Source organism: Notolabrus celidotus, chromosome 3 (assembly GCF_009762535.1).
Source record: "Notolabrus celidotus isolate fNotCel1 chromosome 3, fNotCel1.pri, whole genome shotgun sequence".
Classification (NCBI taxonomy): domain Eukaryota; kingdom Metazoa; phylum Chordata; class Actinopteri; order Labriformes; family Labridae; genus Notolabrus; species Notolabrus celidotus.
This window is the reverse complement of record NC_048274.1, coordinates 5,046,977-5,066,051: the sequence shown is the minus strand read 5'-3', so window position 1 is coordinate 5,066,051 and position 19,075 is coordinate 5,046,977. Positions and strand designations below refer to the sequence as shown.

Here is a 19,075-nt window from a genome sequence, read left to right as displayed (position 1 = left end):
TTAAGGTGTTGTGTTCAAGCGAGCCAAGTTTGCTACACAGGGCAGGAACAGAGCAGAACATCCCTGATGTGAGAGATGGCACAGGTAGAATGTTATCAGGTGACATCGCACACTCCAGGAGTAAGTAAGTAACTGCAGTTACTGCTTCAAAACATCTTCAGCATTTTGTTTCGTTTCTGTTCCTTTATTGGTTGACATGCTGATTAGGGTTGCAAAATTCTGGGAATTTTCAAAGTTGGAAACTTTACATGGGAATTAACAGGAATTTATGGGAATAAACGGGAATAAGTTGTGTTGAATGGGACTTTTTTGGAGGGAGAGGGGCTCTTTTCATTTAACATTTTAAATGGGACTTTGTTCGAATTTAATTTTTGTTAATTTGAATTGAATGGGTTGGGTCAGGGGGGATGAGTAATATTTAACTCAACATTCATGTTTTTGTTCTTCACTGAAAGAATTGATTGTTCAATAAAATATTTAACACTTGATAAAGTTCTACTTTCAAATAATCTGTTTTAATTGTATTATTTTGGATGGATGTCTGCTTATAACAAAACAAATATTTATGCTCAGATATGATACCTTTCCATTAAATTACCCTCAATTCCCATTAATTCCCATGGAAAGTTTCCAATTTGGAATATTTCCAAAATTCCCCGGCTTAACTTTCCATGGAAATTTACCGGAAATGTTCCACCCCTTTGCAACCCCAATGCTGATACAGTATATCTGCAATCAACAAATATCAACCAACCATTTATCCTGGTTCTACCTGATGAGTTTAATGAGAGCTTAAGAAATAGTGATAATGAATAAAGTGTGATAACTTTGTTGCTCAACACAAATGTCTAAAATCTGAGTCTTGATCAAATTTCGTGAGGTTTAATCCTGAGTTTACTTTGAGCTCAGTGCTTGCACAGCAGAGAAAACAGACTGAAGAGCTGATTTTAATTCAGGCTGCCCTGATTTGCTTGCTCTCGGCTGACTCTAGTACAATGTATACTGTATTTAATCTAGCAGGTAAATCTTTGCCTCATTTGCCAATAATCAAATGCTTCTAAGAGACTCTTTGTGGAGGGGAGGTGATAGTTTATTCAAGCATATCTGCTAGTTAAATGAGCATTCTGATACCTGGGACTCACGAATGAGAAGTTCAGCTGAATTTTGGAGGTTTGAAAAGGATCATCGGGTGTGTTTTGCTGAACAGATCCCAGCAGGACAACACAGCAGGACAACACAGCAGGACAACACAGCAGGACAACACAGCAGGACAACACAGCAGGACAACACAGCAGGACAACACAGCAGGACAACACAGCAGGTAAGAAAACTTCAACACGGGAGCTGACCCTTCAGATCGGACTGAGTTCAGGAGTAATGAACAATATTAAATAAATGACGAGGTAGACTAAATAAGCTCAAATTTCACTGACCGTATTTATGTTGATTTCTTATCAAAATATCTCATTATGTTTAATATAAGCCACTCACTGCTAAAACTTGAATCAAGGCAAGTGTTTCTGGCTCATTTCTTGTGTAGCATAACTTTTTTTAACTTAATACAAGGCAGACTAGTTCAGAAAAAAATGTCTTATTTCAAGAAACGACAAACCAAAAATAAGCCCTGAATTGTTGTAATGAGTGAAATATATCTTCTAGTAAGTTGCGTTACTTGAACTATACATTATTAATATCCCCAAGAAACCTAACTCTTCTTTTCAAAAACTCGACAAGTACATTTGTACAGATTTTTGTACTCATTACAACTTAGAATTTATGGTTTAAAACAAGACCTTTCTCTTGACTTGTCGATTGAATGTTGCTCACATGAAGTCTAATAAGACAATTTTTAACTATAAATAAAACAAAAACCTGTCTTAGTTTGGAGGTTTGCAGTGTATTGGCCAAATGAGTCAAGATATTATCTTATTATCTTTAAAATCCTGCTGATGGTTTATAAAGTACTGAATGGTTTACGCCCAAAATACATTGCTGATCTGCTGCTACCCAGTCCCTCCAGGAAGTTGCGATTTCGCGATCGCAACTATTCACGCAAATTCAACCAATCAGCGCGATTTTTTCGCGGTCTTGCAATTTTATACAATCACCGCAACTTTCCCGCAAATTTGACCAATTACCTTAATCTCAGCCCCTGTGCGTCATCGGTTTCCTCATCAATTTAACTTCCTTGGAACATAAACGTAAGTCCTTACTTGATCGGCACTTTTCAAAACACGCACAGAGGACGGGTGAAAAGAGGGGACAGCAGGCAGGACAAGTGACGATGACAACGTTATTATTTATAGATTGAGGGGCTCAGTGTTCGCTTGATCTCCACCTGCAGCAGGTGTGCTTTATGAACCAGCTCTCCTCACCTCCATGTATCTGTCTCCTCTTCATTGAGGATTTTTACCCCCCGGTGTGCGTTAGTGACAAAGACACAACCGGGGGACGTCTGTTTACTATTTGAGGTTTGACGTTGTTGCAGCCATTACCGTAAAAACGTCTGCGTCTACAGCTTGATTTATTCCAGTTTGGTGATACATCAGACACATTCAGTAAGTTTGGATCAACTCCTTGTCATCAAATATGCAGATTCATTTCAGAGTGCCGTGAACTGACTCTGTGCCTCAGTCGCTGCGAGGTGCATTCAAGGACCGTCGTAAATGTAAAATGTAAATATACATTTTTCTGTGAATCAAGAGAATCAAAATACAGTCAGTGGCCACATCAAGAATGCTTTCTAAAAAAAACTGTAATTTAGAGTATTTACTTGCCCCTGAGATGTTATTGGGGGGGAAAAAAAGGAAAAAATAAATCGCAACTTTCACCGCAATATTTTCAAAAAGCTGTCGCAAAATCAGGCTTTTTGGGCCGCAACAATCACAAAAAAATCCCGCGAGATCCTGGAGGGTTCATTAGGTAGTCTACCTCAGTGATTTTCAACCACTGTGCCGTGGCACACTAGTGTGCCGTGACAGATTGTCAGGTGTGCCGTGGGACATTTTCAAATTTCACTTAATTAGTCCCAAAAAAATATTATTCATATACTGCAAATAATTTCCCATTTAATGTGTCTGTGCTTGCAGTGTAGTGACTGGCGGAGTAATTAAATTCTTGTCCATGTCCTGACCTGCGCTAACCATCCACTGGGTGGCCATAAAGCACACTAATGACCTTGTTAATTTAAGACAATAGAATTAATGACGCGTGTGTGAGGTGTATGTGATAAGACGTAGGCGTACAACAGCGATGGATAAATATTCAAAAAGGAAAAAGGAAAACTCCAAACTGGGCCCTGGACAAAATTCTGACCCGGATGAAGAGCGTAATATAGGTAGTTGAAAAGGCAACTTTTATGAGAAAAAATTACAACACTGAGAGCAAGAGCCTCAAAGCTAGCTCAAAAAAGCCACACTTTGTAGCAGAGACATTAATACTACCTGCAAAAGCTATTGTAAATAAGATGCTTCGCCCTGACACAGTTAAAGAAGTAGCCAAAGTCCCTCTCTCAGATAAATAGATTCATATACTGAGAGCCTAATGTGTCATTTTGTAAAACCTTTGGTTGGCGGTGTGACTCAGGATTTTTTTAATGTATGAAATGTGCCTTGGCTCAAAAAAGGTTGAAAAACACTGGTCTACCTTATAAGGTAGTCTACCTTATGAACCACCTCGACCTCTGAGGTCATCAGGTACTGGTCTGCTTTCAGTCCCAAGAGTCAGAACGAAACATGGTGAAGCAGCGTTTAGTCATTATGCACCACATATCTGGAACACACTCCCTGAAAGCTGCAGGTCCGCTCCAACTCTCACCTCTTTTAAATAAAAGATTAAGACCTTTTTATTTGCCACTTGTATCTTAGCTTATTTTAACTCACTTAAAATGCAAATGTAAATGTAATTTTTAATATATTCTTATTTTCCTTTTCTTTTCTATGTTTCATTATATTTGTCATTTTAATTGTGCTCTTTTATGCTTGTCTGAATGTTTCCAATGCTCTTAATGTTTTAATGTAAAGCACATTGAGTTGCCCTCTTGTATGAAATGCGCTATACAAATAAAGCTGCCTTGCCTTACATTATTTAAAGATATGAAGAGTCAAAAGTAAGAACTTCATTGATGTGATGAATTAAATGACCTTGCTTAGTTTCTTAAAATAAGTGCAACTTTCTATTTTGTAAAGAAACTTGTGAGGGGATTTCTGCATGTTTTTATGTTGTAAATTCCTCCAAGTTGCATTAAATTGCTTTTAAGCATCCCAGCTCTTCTTTTCAGTCTGACTGCTGTGAATGGAAAAGCATAGGGAAATTGATTGATCCTGGTTTGTTTGCTATATTAAGAGAAGTTTTTTCATATTTAAAATGTAACTTTGATAATTGACTGAGTAATTGAGTAATCTTTGTTGGATCAATGTCGCTGTTAAAGGTTTAAATTATGGAGGGCTGGTGTTAGACCATCAGACAGCACACATTCAAATACATTTTCACCTTTCTGGTGTTCCTTTCTCACTAAATAGTAACATCATTTTTTACAGCTTTCCTCCTATAAATAACTTCATATCACATATAGATAGTTAGAAAATGTAGTTTTCAGAGCAGTTTAAAACATGTTTTATTCTACCTATTAGTTCTCTGTACCTCTCCTTCAGGTTGTTTTGCATTTCATCTTTCAGTATGTAAAGGTTAGTCTGTGTTTCTAACCTAATCCTATGTAAAGCATTATCCCAATGCTGTTGATGAGACTTGTTGACATCGTTTGTTGTTGATTGGTGTGTGAGAAGTGATTTTATAAGCCTTTACAGCAATCACACTTTCATTTTCATCCTTCAGTCTTTTTGAGATATAAAATCTGATCGTTCTCACTGAAATAGCACAGAAGGGTTCAATATGATATCTTCTGTTTAACAGACGTCTGATGATGATGGCAATGAAGATCATCCTGCTCCTCCTCTTCAGCAGCACTGTGTCTGGACTGGGATCAGTGTTGTGGAAAACCTACCGTTACTATAATAGCTACCGAACCTGGGAGAATGCTCAAACCTACTGCAGGACGTGAGTTACTTTTTATCCACACCATCATCAGAAGCCGTCAGGAGTCAGAGTTTGTGGTTACAGTCGTGCAGATGAAGGACTGACTGTAAATTCACAAAGGATTTTAAAACAGTGAAGAGAATTAGAGCAGGGTGGCATTGAAAACATTCTCTGACATGTCTGACTGATCTCTCTTTCTGAATAAAATGTCTCTTTTTGTCCTCACAGTCATCACACTGACCTGGCCCTCTACCATACGCAGTCAGACAGAGACAGACTGCACTTTTCACAATATTATGCCTGGATCGGCCTGAACAAATCTAGTGATGATACTTGGACCTGGACTGTTGGAAATGAGCTCACCAACTTTAAGTATGGGCCAAACGAGACAAACAACTTGCATCGCTGTGCTTTCTACTCTCTCCACCATCGCAGGTAATATTGCAGGAGAGAATTCATAGCATGTTCACTACTTAAGCAAGAGTTTGTGCATGAAAAGAAACCCTACTCACTGCAGACAATGGTTCCAGTCTTCTGTCATCTTTTATACATAGGGGACATAGACTGTTTAAAATAGGTAGGGGATGATGGAGGGTGAGTGGGTCGTTCTGGTGGATTGGAACATGGGCAGGGTTAGCATGGGACTTGCCTCACCCTGAAGGGATTCCTTCTCTATGACATACTGCTCACTATACATTATCCAGCTTATTCCAATGCTACTAACAGTAGTATTTTCACACCATATATTGATTTCATTTTAAATTATTTAATTGATGTGAAATGATTACATTTCTTCTGGTGAGAAATACTAAGGCTGACCACACACTAGACAATTTTAAGGCCGGATTTGCCACCCCCAATTATCAATAATAATAATAATGATAATAATTTATTTGTAGAGCACTTTTCAAAAACAAAGTTACAAAGTGTTTCACATGGGCAGCAAAATAAAACAGGCAGTTCATAAAATCACAAAAGTCAAGATAAAGAAATAAAACATATTTTAAAACACATAAAACTCCCCTAAAAGAACTCTAAAGGAATAAAATTGTTTTAAAATATATTTCTTAAGACGGTTAAAATAAAATAAAATAAAACAAAATAAAAAAAATAAAACAAAATAAAATAAAATAAAATAAAATAAAATAAAATAAAATAAAATAAAATAAAATTCAGATAAAATCAGAATGGGCTCTACGATAAAAGTATGTTTTCAGAAGAGATTTAAAATAGCTCACTGACTCAGTAGACCTGATTTCCTTGGGCAGATGGTTCCAAAGTGTTGGACCCCTCACTGAACACCCTGTCCCCTTTTATTTTCATATTTGTATTTGGAATGCACAATAAATCTCTGCTCGAGGATCATAATGCACGCGTCGGCTTGTAGGGTCCTAAAAGGTCTGCTCCATAGCTCGGAGTAAGTCCATGTAGAGATTTAAAAGTTATCAGTAAAATCTTAAAATCAATTCTAAAACATACAGGGAGCCAGTGCAAGGAAGCTAAAACCGGAGAGATATGGTCGTATTTTTTGGTTCTGGTTTAATCCTCAAGTGTGTGGTGTAAATACTACCATTTCACTGCTCCGCTTCCCAAACCTGAGATCTTAAATATACAACATGTTGGATATTTACACCTCCTATAAAACATTAAAGCATATAATAAGTATATTATACATAATCATGATAACAACTGCCTGTTGTGTTGGGACAACAGCCAGTGGGTTTTAAAATCTCTCCTAATGGTTAGGTAATAAATGTCGTTGTGCTGTTCCATCAAATCATGAATGAAACACTGTTAGGGCCTTCTGAAAAAGCCACAGGAAACATTCTGTTTTTGTCAACATTGTTAGCGCTTACAGCTTCTTATTAGTAAGATCACATAAAAATAAAGGACATGGTTTAGCTTTCTATCTGTGGACCTAAAAGTGCATTGCGCAACATGCAGCATAATGGTGGTTGGATCATTTTGACTCCTTTATTACAACAAAGAAAGTTTTTATTATCCTACTTAAAATGCATTCACTTGCATACACAGTAAAAAATGCTCTAGTTTGGTTCTCATATGACTAACAGTCAGTTGTGTACACCTCTTTGTAATTTTGTTTATTGTATTTCTCTTGAAAGGATGTTTGCCACCAATTGTGGAGGAACTATTTTCTTCATCTGTCATGAAGGGGAGGACAACAAAAACTACAGATTTATATCACTGGCCATGACATGGTCAGAGGCCCAGCAGTACTGCTTGACTAAGAACATGGAATTGGCAGCTTTCCCAAATGTCTCCAAACTGAACTCAAATATCCATGAGGAGAACTTTCCTGCCTGGATTGGTCTGCACAGAGAAGGTAAACTACATCACAGTTTCATTGTGTCGCATGACCTATCTTCATGCTATTTCTTTAGCTGGTGCCAAATCAGTCTCCAAAGTGTGGGTAAACCTTAATCCACACATAGTCAGGAGGGGCCAGGCAGTATAGCTTTTTGACAGGGATACACAGAGACAAAAACAGAATGTGGTAAATAAACAAAAAAGGGTTTGAATCAAAACGTTTCTTAATATTAGCTAACTTAGCTACTATCTCTTTGTAGGAGACTGATCAGCTGTTAACCATGAGTTTAGTGCAGGGGTTCCCAATGTGTGGGTTGGGACTCCCTGGGGGGTCACGAGATGTGTTCCATAATAATAATTACATTTTTTTTGTTTATTTACCTTGTTTTTTATGTTTATCTTCCTTTTTGTTTGTACTGTTAATTATTATTATTTCTTTGTTATTATTATTATTATTATTATTATTATTATTATTATTATTATTAGTTTTTTTTTTTTTTCTTCTTTTGGTTGGTTTTATATTACTCACAATTTGTTAACTTGTGTTGAATAAAGAAATACTGAAATATACAATAAAAAAAATTGATTGACAAAAGTTATCTAAAAATAGTACATTTCACCTATCATAGTAACAAATATTGACAAAAATAGTAGCTAAATTTGAAATCAAACCTTGAAAATAGAAAATGTAATGAGTTTTCTTCCTTTCTTTTTGCCAGATGACTCCTAAGTTTAGGGTTAGTGAACAGTTCATTATCAAAAGCATCAGTAGCAGCGGGTTAATTCATAACGACACAGGAAACACAGACACGTGCTCATATAGGTAGGCTAATTTTCTGCAGACCAGCTAAATTAAGTTACATTAAATCACTTTGAGGGACAGTGGGGGTCGCGAGTCATGGGCATTTATATTTTGGGGGTCGTGGGCTGAAAAATTTGGGAACCCCTGCTCGAAAGTGTCAGGCTCTATGTATATTAAAGCAGTATTGAAAATGTTTTCCATGTTTATCGATTTAGAATGCTAACTGAAACTAATGTTTTCGCCACAGTGTCAACAGGTTAAGGTGACAGACCTCTTTCCACTGATAGTTTTAATGTGACGGGGATCAGGTTTTCGCTGACAATAATTTGCTGTGCGAGAAGTAACACACAATCATTAAAGGTCTTGGCCAATCAGAATCAAGTATTTAACACAGCCAGGTGATAATCTGTGATATCTATATTATATATCTATAATAAACTGTTCACTATACATTGTAAAGTACTTAGATTACTCCTGCTTTCATAAGGGGGCCAGAGTATTGTTTCCTATTGTTCTAGGTTCAATGTAACACCTGTCTACAGTCTTTGGCCTCATGGAGGAGTGGGTGGTTGATTAAAGCTCCTGAGGGGATTTTATCTGGCGTCAGACGAGGCGATTACCTACATGCTGTTGAAACATTCCTTGTTTATACTTTATGCCCCAAAGGTTCACTGTGAAATTAACTGTTGAAAGGACGATTTAATTTGTCAGAAAACTGGACTGACACACGCACAGATCGAGTTCAGAAAAAGTTTTCAAAAGACAGAATTGTACTTCATCTGTGTCACTGAAGTTTCAACATTTGTTCCGCAGAGGGCACATGGAAATGGAGCACAGGAGAGTCAGAGTACAAAAACTGGTCACCAAATCAGCCTGGAGACAACCACAACTGTGCCACCATCTTCTCTCAGACAAAGCAAATGTGTCCCAGAGACTGTTCCTCCAGGCTCCCCTTCATCTGCTTCAGGTACAACCTGATCCTGGTGAAGGAGAACAAGACCTGGGAGGAGGCCCTGGAGCACTGCCGGGCCATGGGGAACCCCCATCGCCATGAACTGGTCAGCGTGCAGCCCGGAGAAGACCACAAGACTATGATTGCCAACATTGTGGATTCTGACACTGAGGAGGTGGGTTTATATTCAGGCATACTGGTAAAGACATGAGATACTGTATGTTCATGTAGGTGCTTTATGTCAAGGTAGATAACGCAGATGAGCCAAACTGCAGTCCCAGAAAAGATTCAGAGACCACTGCAAAAATATGTTTTCTCTCTGTTACTCTCTCTGATGAAAACACACAAGTGAGCATCATATAGCGCCTGCAGAAGGCCAGCAGGGTTACAAAGTGCACCAAGGGTAATGTATTTTAGGTGTTATTATGAATTTCCGGATTAATAGAGAGAACATGTAAGGGTACTGACAGCTTGTTAGAAGTCCCAGTATGCTGATAAGTTCCGGTGCACCAAGAGGTTACATGTAGAAGTGGTGGTACTGCAGCGTTCCAGCCCCAGTGAAACCATCTCACCCCGCACATGCACAGGAACGCTTTTCTCTCTGGTTGCAGGCTATGTGCAGATCACTGCATGTGCTCATAAGCATCATTATTTCCCTGTGAGCACCAGTTCACTCAGTGTCCTCTCAAGATCAGTAAACTTCACGCTGAGATGACATCACGCACATAAAAATAGATTTTGGAATGCACAAACATTAAAACCCTCACAGCTTGGAGAGAGAATAATACAAGGGGTCATAAATGACCTTATTTGCAGGTGTCCTGTCAACAGTTTCATGGGTGGATTTTTTATGTTCTCAAAGGGAAAATCTTTTTGTGCAGGTGATTGTTTTTTGCAGTTCTGCAGTCCACTTGTCTTGGCACATTTGTGGAGGTTGATCTGTTGTTTCTTCTTTCTTAGGTTTGGACAGGCCTCCGTTTCTTGGGGGGTCAGTGGTGGTGGGTGAACGGGGCTGACATGTTGTTCTCTGACCTTCCGGCCTGTCCCGTCAAGTGGGATTACTGTGGAGCTCTGTCCAAGAACGACAGCGTCAACATGAAGAACAGAGACTGTTTGGAGAAGAAGAACTTCCTCTGTTACCGCTATTAGTGCAGACGTCAGGGGGTTGCTCAGGTGATCCCCTCCTGCTTTTACCATAGTTAGCATATATACCATTCAAGTAGCTTCACAGTCTCAGGTGATGGATAAAACTGTGAAGAATATTATGGATGTTTATTAAACTGAGGCCAGGCTCAAACAAAAAGAGTTCAATCAATCAATCAATCAATCAATCAATCAATCAATCAATCAATCAATCTTTATTTGTATAGCGCCAAATCACAACAAACGTTATCTCAAGACGCTTTTACAAACATAGGAGGTCTAGACCACTCTATGTCAATATATATCTAATCTATCAGAATATATATCTAAAAAAGAAATGTTCATCAAAGACGACAGCTTGGCCATAATCCTCCTGTCAGCCACCACCTCCACAGGGTCCAGGACTGAGCTGGCCTTCTTCACCAGTGCGTTCAGTCTTGCTCTCCTGCATCCTGTCCGCCCACAGCAGGTTAAATCCTTCTAATGTGGCGTTTGTGTCCGGTGTTAGCTCTGTTAGCATGATGCTACTCTGCCAGTATTCGCTCTGGTGCTGGGTTAGCTCGTCCACCTTATCGTAGATAGATCTTACATTCCCCATAACGGTGGGTGGAAGGACAGGTTGATGTCGTCTTTTTTTAGCTTGCACCTCAGTACCAGCACGTCGTCCTTGCCTCCTTCTCCTCAGCTCGCAGGGAACATCGGGCCTAGCATCGTTTAGCATCAACATGCTAGGGGCAGCTAACAGCTGATCTCGTATGTAAACAATGTTACCATGGATACAGTTAACAATAGAGTTCTGAAATCCTTAAAAATTCAAGATCAGGTCCAAACCATAGACTGTATAAAATATGGATGTAGTATCCGTGGTGTCACCCATCTGTTTCTGAAGCGCTGTTTTGAGGTCAATCAGCGGCAGCATCCATATTGCTGCTGTCAAGGGATTGTGACGTAAAGAGGCGGGCTTTGCGCCTCCTAGCCAACAGTTACAGTGTTCCCGCCTGTCAATCAAGTCAGCTGTGCCTCTCATTGGAAGACTTGTAATCTCAATATCTTTGAAATTGTCACGTTAGAAAAATATTCATCCCCGTACAGTGTGTGCCGATCAAGAAATGAGCTATCCAGACTACACTCGTCTTTTGTACCAGGCTGTAAACATGTTTATTTCTGCTGTAAAGATCGTGTATGTGGTTTCAGGTTCTTCTGGAGCCAGCCTCAAACGGATCCTCTATGAACTGCAGTTTTTAGCACTTCTGCATTGGATTCATATTTTTAGACCGGAGATTGCCGCTTGGTCCAAACTAGAGTGCCAGAGGGAGAAACAGGCTGCCACGTGTCGAGTTTTGTAATCCCATGTGAACAAAACAGAGACTCGTGGGACGACTTGCTTCAATGTTGAGAAAAAATGAAAGAAGAAGTTTAAAAAGTCTTGAAAATGACAAAATGTTACTTGTAGTTGAGATTGTAACTGCTAGTTTGCTGTAACATATAACCCTGGTGTGTGTGTGGTGTGTGTGTGTGTGTGTGTGTGTGTGTGTGTGTGTGTGTGTGTGTTTGGTGGGGGCAATAAGGTTACTGTGGCTAGGAAACGGAAAAGTCCCCTTGAGGACTTTTCTCACATTGACTGTTGTGTCTGCAGTTTAAGGTTGTAGGACAGGGTACAAAAACCCTTCACAGTACCAGATGAGATGTGCCAAACGGAGGCTGTGCAGACCACGATGACAGACCAGATTTTTCTGATGAGTAAATCAGGTTTTTAAAAGTCATCCCTGAAACTCCTGCAGTCTGAACCCAGCCTCAGATGTAACTTTGAAACTGTTCAAACTTTCAGATAAGTTTTTCTTTTCCACTTTATATTTGATAAGTTGTCTCTCTTTAGTGAAGTGACAGTTTTGCATTACATTTAAGTACTCAGAAAAAAAATGACTTGCTGTGATCTCAATGTACAATAAAATGAGAATAAACATTTTTCTTTGTATGTGACTTTTATTAGGTCAGTGTGCAGTAGGTTTTACATTACGGATCAGTAAATAAGTCTAAATGTCCCACTGGTTTCCTAAAGGAGGGTTCAAACATGTTTTTTTGAATTGGAAAAGTTTAAAGCAGGAGACAGAGAACTCAAATTTCAAACGTTCAACTCTGTTTAAGCCAAAAAGAGATAGATGAAGGAATAAACATGAACAGGTCACTCCAAATACACTCACAACTCAGAGTGAACCATGTCCATGCTGCAATGGAAACATGGAGACGGAACTGATTCCTGTCAGTGATCAGGGTGTTGCTGTGCAGAGAAACACACTCTCTGTAAATCACTGAAGTCAGCTGGAGGACTGAGTGTCACTGCTGGCAGACTGATAAACATATACTCTGACACACACACACACACACACACACACACACACACACACACACTGAAACACACACTCAGCAGGCGTGCCCAGCATAACAGAAGCGTCAGTGTGCTGAGAAGCTGCTGGGATTACTGTCCTGCTATCTTTGGAGTGAAAAGTCTGAGAAGGATGAGATGATTCTAACTTTAAACATGAATAAATGAATGAAGTGAAAGAAGCTCAAAGACTTCTTAAAGAGTATTCAGAGCTGGATGAAGGAGTTTGTAGTTAGTGTTACTGGACTTTACCAGTGTCTGTCTCTAACAGCTAATCCCTCTCTGGTTGTAATGAAGCTGGCAGCTGTTCAGACTGAGATGTTTTACAGATGTGTCATGAGCTTGTTATGAGCGAGAGATGGAAACCTTTCCAGGAGGCCGTGTCTTTGAAACCCAGTCTGCATGAACGGGATGGTGGAGGGAGAGTGTGTACGTGTGAGTATTTGTGATGAACTGTTGAAAATAAATTACTTAACCTCTTTGAAAAGCATGCACCAGTGTCTAAAAAGACCTGAGAGTTCTGAACCTGCTTGAGTGAAGCTGTGTCTGATGTGAGATACCTGAAGAAACTCATAACACAAAGAAAAGCAACTTGGTGCAACATGTTGTGTTCAGTGCAACAAGTCCTAAAACATCAAATCAACTGAAGTGGCCTTACAAAACATCAGAGATCATTATCCTGATCCACCTCTACTTTGTCAAAGTGTTTGGTGTGAACTTTCCAGATTTAGAACTGCAAACCAACACCTGCCAAGATCTAAGATTTGTGACAAAATGAATGTAGTGATTCCCATGCCTCATAAAAGCCTGGTGCCTACATTACCCACAATGCAACTCAGATTTAGACAGGTCAGAAGACATATGCTTGTTGTGCTAGTGGCTAATGTGGCTTCCCTGAAGGAGAGATTAGAAGCACCCTACAGAGTTCAGGTAAGCTCACTTCAGTTGTCCAATGACATCACTCGAGACATTGATGTTAAAAGTGTTCAGATCTCTGTAGACGCAGTTTGAATACACAAAGCATTAAGAAAGGCTGAAGATCAGAACACATTTCTAAGACTAGGTGTCATCCTCTAAAGTCCTAACGGGCAATTTTCTCTGCAATCCTAAAAATAATATGAGTAATAACCTGTATGAGATGCACGATGTGTACAGAGTGCGTTGGTTTTATTCTTTTGATATTTAAAAACATGCACTGCTATCTCCCACGTCGATGTAAAACAAAAAACAAATTTAGGAGTCCAGCACACTGTTTGTTTAGACCAGGGCCGGCCCGTGGCATAGGCAGTATAGGCAAATGCTAGGGGCGCCGGCCATCCATAGGGGGCGCTGCAAAATGAGTTAGGAAGAAAATTTGAAGATAAAAGGAAAAACAATATTGTTTTATCTAATTTAATTTTGGATTAAATTGCGGAATGATGCCAGTAAAAATTTAAAAGCTTGTGATTCACTTTTGGTTTTAAAAATAATGGTATGCAAAGCAGTTTTTGAAGTCTTTATGTGTTCATGATTTACCTGTTTTTGTTTTGTTTTTTTCTTTACACTTTGGAAGCTGTTAGCTTAATTAGATAGAAAATGTAGGCTAGGCTTAAATAAGCATTTTGCTTCAGCCTTTTCAGTCATCACTTAATGCCTTACTGTTGCTTTGTTTAAAGTATCTGCACTGTGAAAATCATTGTGTTATATAATGACTGAATAAATTCTACAACTATTACATTATGCATTTTGAAAGTGTATTATTATTTTCCTGCTAAATATCAGTGTTATTACCATTTTATTAATGTTCTTTTAGAGGTCCTTTTTATTTTAAAACAAAGGAAACCTGTAAAACATAAAGCTGGATGTCAGTTGTCTTTCAGTGTATATGTGATGTGATTGTTGTTGGAGTTAGTTATAGTACAAGCGGCACCAGTTAAAATCTTGCCTTGGGCACCAAGTCGGTTAGGGCCGGCTCTGGTTTAGACCCCAATGGAAGTGGAAGTCACATCCCTCACTGCCAAAGAAATCCACAAGTTTGTTCATTCAATTTCACTGACCCAACTCTGTGTTTAGCGATGTTAGCTTGCTCGTCCCAGAGAGGGAAGTATTGTGTTGATTGTTTTTGGTGTTGATCAGTCAGTCCTCTTTGCTCCAGTTTAAGAAGCTTGAAATGAATTCAATTTGGTGTACAGATCCTCAGCACACGAATGCTGAAAGCTGAGGACTTTTATGAATTCCTCAACTTTGTAACCTAATTTATTATTATGTATGCTATCATCTGCTAAATGTGCACTCTGGCTTAGACAAATTGAATGTGTCTTTAAATTGTATATTTATACTTTTCTTTTTACAGATCGTATTTGTATTAATAATTTTAGATTTAGGTTTCTGTATTTCTTGCCCTCACTGTCTTGTCTTCATCTTCTTGTGTTGTTGAGTACCACCTTGTGTGTGTGAGCTCATGGCAATAAAGCTTTCTTGAATCTTGACCTTTCCTGATGTAACCACCAGCAGCAGGGTTGTTCATCAGACCTCTTTTAGGTTTGGCCTTCTTGTTTAACAAAAACAACGTGGATTTTAGACTCAGCTTTTGGAAATCTTCAGAAACATCAGTATTTGAAATGCCCAGGTGGGGGAGCTAGAGAGTGAGATGTAGCAGCCTGTCAGGGGACGTGCATCTGCCACCTAGTGATAATTTGTTGAACTGCATGTTACCAGGAAACCTGCAAAATCAGACTCTCTTCTTTAATAACAATCAAACGATTCTCAGGGGATCAATTAGTAACATTAATTCCTTATTCATACCAGAGAGTCTGTCAAAGAAGCTTAAAACTCGCCTCTTTGAGCTTTTATGAAACAGATTCTGTCTTTGATGAGTTCTGACTCTCAGCCACATTAGCCTTCCATCCTCTGACTTCTTATTTTCCACTCTCGTCATGTCAGAGAATTAAACGCACCAGTTCATCCATCAGTAGTTACGCTGAAACAAAAACATACTCAGTGTTTCCTTTCAAGCTGTGTTCCCCCAAAGGCTCCACCAACTTTTACCCTCTTGGATTAGCTCTTGAATGCTGCTTCTTGACATCACTCACCTTGAATCCGTTCCCTCATCTGCTGTCTGGATTGGATCTGCAGCGGCTGCTTTCCTGCACGTGACGCCATCTTTATGAGACAGCTGGCAGCGTTTAAAGCGGTCAGAGAGACTGATGAGGTGTTGAGGCTCAGTGAGGAGAACAACCTTCAGGCCCCAACTGAAGACAGGAGTTTTCAAATTGTACATTTAACTCATTAAACAGCCTGTCGACCTTATGGTAACAATACAAAAGGAACCTGTTGATTTAAGCTATGAACCCAGATACAACAGAGAAGCAGCATGAATGCAAAGAAAGTTTCACTTCTGGCACTTCTGTAGATGCATGAACTAGTCAGAAGGACTTAAAGAGATCCAGACAATGATTGCATTTCAGCGAGGAGAGACATGTGAGTGATAGATTCACAAAGTCTAGTAAGAAGTCTGAATAAAAACAAAGCAGTTAAGTATAAGCGACCCCAATGTAGAGTGTTTTAGAGGTGTAAAACCTGAAATATCTGTTTGACAACTTACTGACATCAAGTTCTGAGATATGAGGGAAAGATTTATGCCCAAGCTTAAAAAGAAACAATTCAAACGTTTCCTCTAAGAAGTTCTTACATTTAAAACTCTCCCTTATACTCCTCATTTGTTTTCTGCTAAATACATCCATTCAGGACTACTCACAGACGAACTGTCGCTAGTGAGTGATGGATTTAATTACAACCACTGTGTCCGTTTTAGGACATCCACCAAGGGGCACTGTTTCAGCCTCCTTAATAACAGAGGCTAAGGCTGGAAAGTGGAGGCTGAAACGTATAAAAGGATGCCACTAAAGATGTAAAGATCAAGCCCAAACCAAGATTTATTTAAAGGGAAACCAAACATGTTCAAAATCAAGTAAACAAAACAGAATCAGAAGAGACTGGAGACCCCGGTCTGAAAGGTGCTGGTTTGTATTTATTTTAATTATTGTAAACACTGTAGATTAATACCGAAGACATTAAAACTATGAAAGAACATATATGGAATTATTTAATAAACAAAAAAGTGTTGAACAAAGCAGATTATGTTTTATATTTTAGATTCTGTAAAGTAGCCCCCTTTTTCCTTCATGACAGCTTTGCACACTCTTGGTATTCTCTCAGTCTGCTTCATGAAGTGGTCTCCTGGAATGGTTTCTAATTAACATAAGCCTTGTCAAGAGTTCATTTGTAGAATGACTTGCCTTCTTAATGTGTTTGAGACCATCAGTTGTGTTGTTCAGAGGTAGGGTTAGTACACAATGGATAGCCCTATTTGACTACTGTTGTAATCCAGATTATGGCAAAACCAGATTATTTCATAGTTTTGATGTCTTCAGTATTAAACTACAATGTTGAACATAATTAAAATAAATAAAAAACATTGAATGAGATGGTGTGTCTAAACTTTTGACTGGTAGTGTATGTCATGTTGGGGAAACGATCTCACTTAGGGGAAAGAGAGGTAAGGAGAAAACAAAACAAAGCAATGCTCAAAGATTGTGTGACAGAGTGACAGAGAGACCGTCTCTATACTACCTGTCCCTCTTCATCACCTCCTCCTCCCTGAGTGCTAATAGCAGGCAGAGAGAGGAGGGAGACGAGAGAGACAAAGAGAGAGAGAAAGGCCTGAGCTGCACCAAAGAGAGAAGTTCTTCACAGAAGTCTCTTTTAGATGCACTGCACTCCTTAACATTTCCAAAACTTGTCTGAATGTTTTTTCTTCTGATTGAGATGTTTAAGTCCAGTAGGTGACATTTAATAAAAACTGAAAACATAATGATGATCAGCTTATAAAAACAAGAAGGAGAACAATCCGTCTTCTCACTGAACCTGCTTGGTAAACAGTTTTTCTCCACACAGTCGTCACAGCTTGTGTTTTGTGTGATTCTCCAGACTGAACTCCTCTGTTGGGAAATATTGGAGAAAGTGTTGAAGTTGGCGGCTCCGTCCGTCACCATCAGACTCACACAGAGCTGCTGCAACACACACACACACACACACACACACACAAACACACACACACACACACACTGTCTCAGTGGTGAGGGAGTGTTACTGTGGCAACAGTTTGTGGAGTGTTTGTGCGTGTTTCAAGCTCCCTCAGGATTTGGTGGGGTGGGCGAGCTATAAATTTGAGTGTGCATGTGTGTAAGTGTGTATGTGCGTGTGTGTGTATGTGTGTATGTGTGTGTGTGTGTGTGTGTGTGTGTGTGTGTGTGTGTGTGTGTGTGTGTGTGTGTGTGTGTGTGTGTGTGTGTGTGTGTGTAAATCAGTGTTGGCTGGAAATGCCTGGGTGACCTAATGCACATCTGTGAGTGTTGGACTGATAGACAGAGAGTTTTGAAAGAGAAAAATTCCACTTCTGTCTTTGAGTGTTTAGAGGCAGAGATCTGAGTCTCTCACCTCAGTGTCTGATCACAAACAAACAAACAAACAAACAAACAATCTACAGCATCTTTTTCCTGCCACAGTGATGTGTGTGACTCTGCGTGATAGAGTGGATCAGGTCGAGGCCTCCAGCAGCTGCTCCTGTTCTGAGCTGTTATATCTTATTCATAACCTGCAGAACAGAAACCAGATCCAGCTCATCCTTCTCCAGCCGCACCGTCACGCTGTGCACTGGGTGCATTGTTATTTTAGTTTAAGTTTACTCCAAGACCAACACCCTGAACTAAAGAGACAAAGGGAAGAATAACCTGGGTTTTTTTCCACATTAGTTGAAAATTAACATTTCATTACCTGCAGAGTATTTCTAACACGGTCAAATTTAGATACATGCTTTTTTTATCTTGTGGAAATACAGTTGTGCTCATAAGTTTACATACCCTGGCAGAATTTATGGTTTCTTGGATATTTTCTGTTGTCTTTATGATATAAAAAGAGTAAACACAGTTGTTTGATGAAAATTTTGCTTCACCCAACCACTAACCATGAGTGAAAAAAAAGTTTTTCTCTTATCATTTATATTCTCTGAAAAATGGCCGGAAAAATCACAAATTCTTCCAGGGTATGTAAACTTTTGAGCACAACTGTACTCATTTGAGCAGTTTGTCTCTTGTAAATATATACATTTGTCTTGTTTTCCTTAAATAAGTGGAGGACCAGTTCACACCCTGCATTGTGTAAATGTATTTATTTAACAGTGTGATGTTTAATTGCAGTTTAAATCATCTCACCGTGAATATTGGCTACACTGTGAAAAAAAAACGCCTTGCCTGAAACCTACCCCACAGCAGGGCTTGGATATAAATTTACAACAGTTTTATAACCATCTAAATTGACCTCACAGAAGTTTTAGGCAGTAAACATGTTTACAGAAATTGAAAACAAGAAAAGCTCAAAATAATGACAAAAACAT

At 39.1% G+C, this 19,075-nt stretch overlaps 1 protein-coding gene across 1 annotated transcript; it reads left to right on the top strand.

Moving 5' to 3' along the window:
* Window positions 1-1,282: 1,282 nt before the first annotated feature.
* On the top strand, window positions 1,283-12,232 carry LOC117810709 (secretory phospholipase A2 receptor-like). Its single transcript, XM_034680638.1, has 7 exons — window positions 1,283-1,321; window positions 4,912-5,055; window positions 5,263-5,469; window positions 7,158-7,378; window positions 8,978-9,291; window positions 10,077-10,289; window positions 11,454-12,232. The coding sequence occupies exons 2-6, from the start codon at window positions 4,919-4,921 to the stop codon at window positions 10,263-10,265; spliced, it is 1,068 nt and encodes a 355-aa protein (XP_034536529.1). The 5' UTR covers window positions 1,283-1,321; window positions 4,912-4,918; the 3' UTR covers window positions 10,266-10,289; window positions 11,454-12,232.
* The last annotated feature ends 6,843 nt before the right edge of the window (window positions 12,233-19,075 follow it).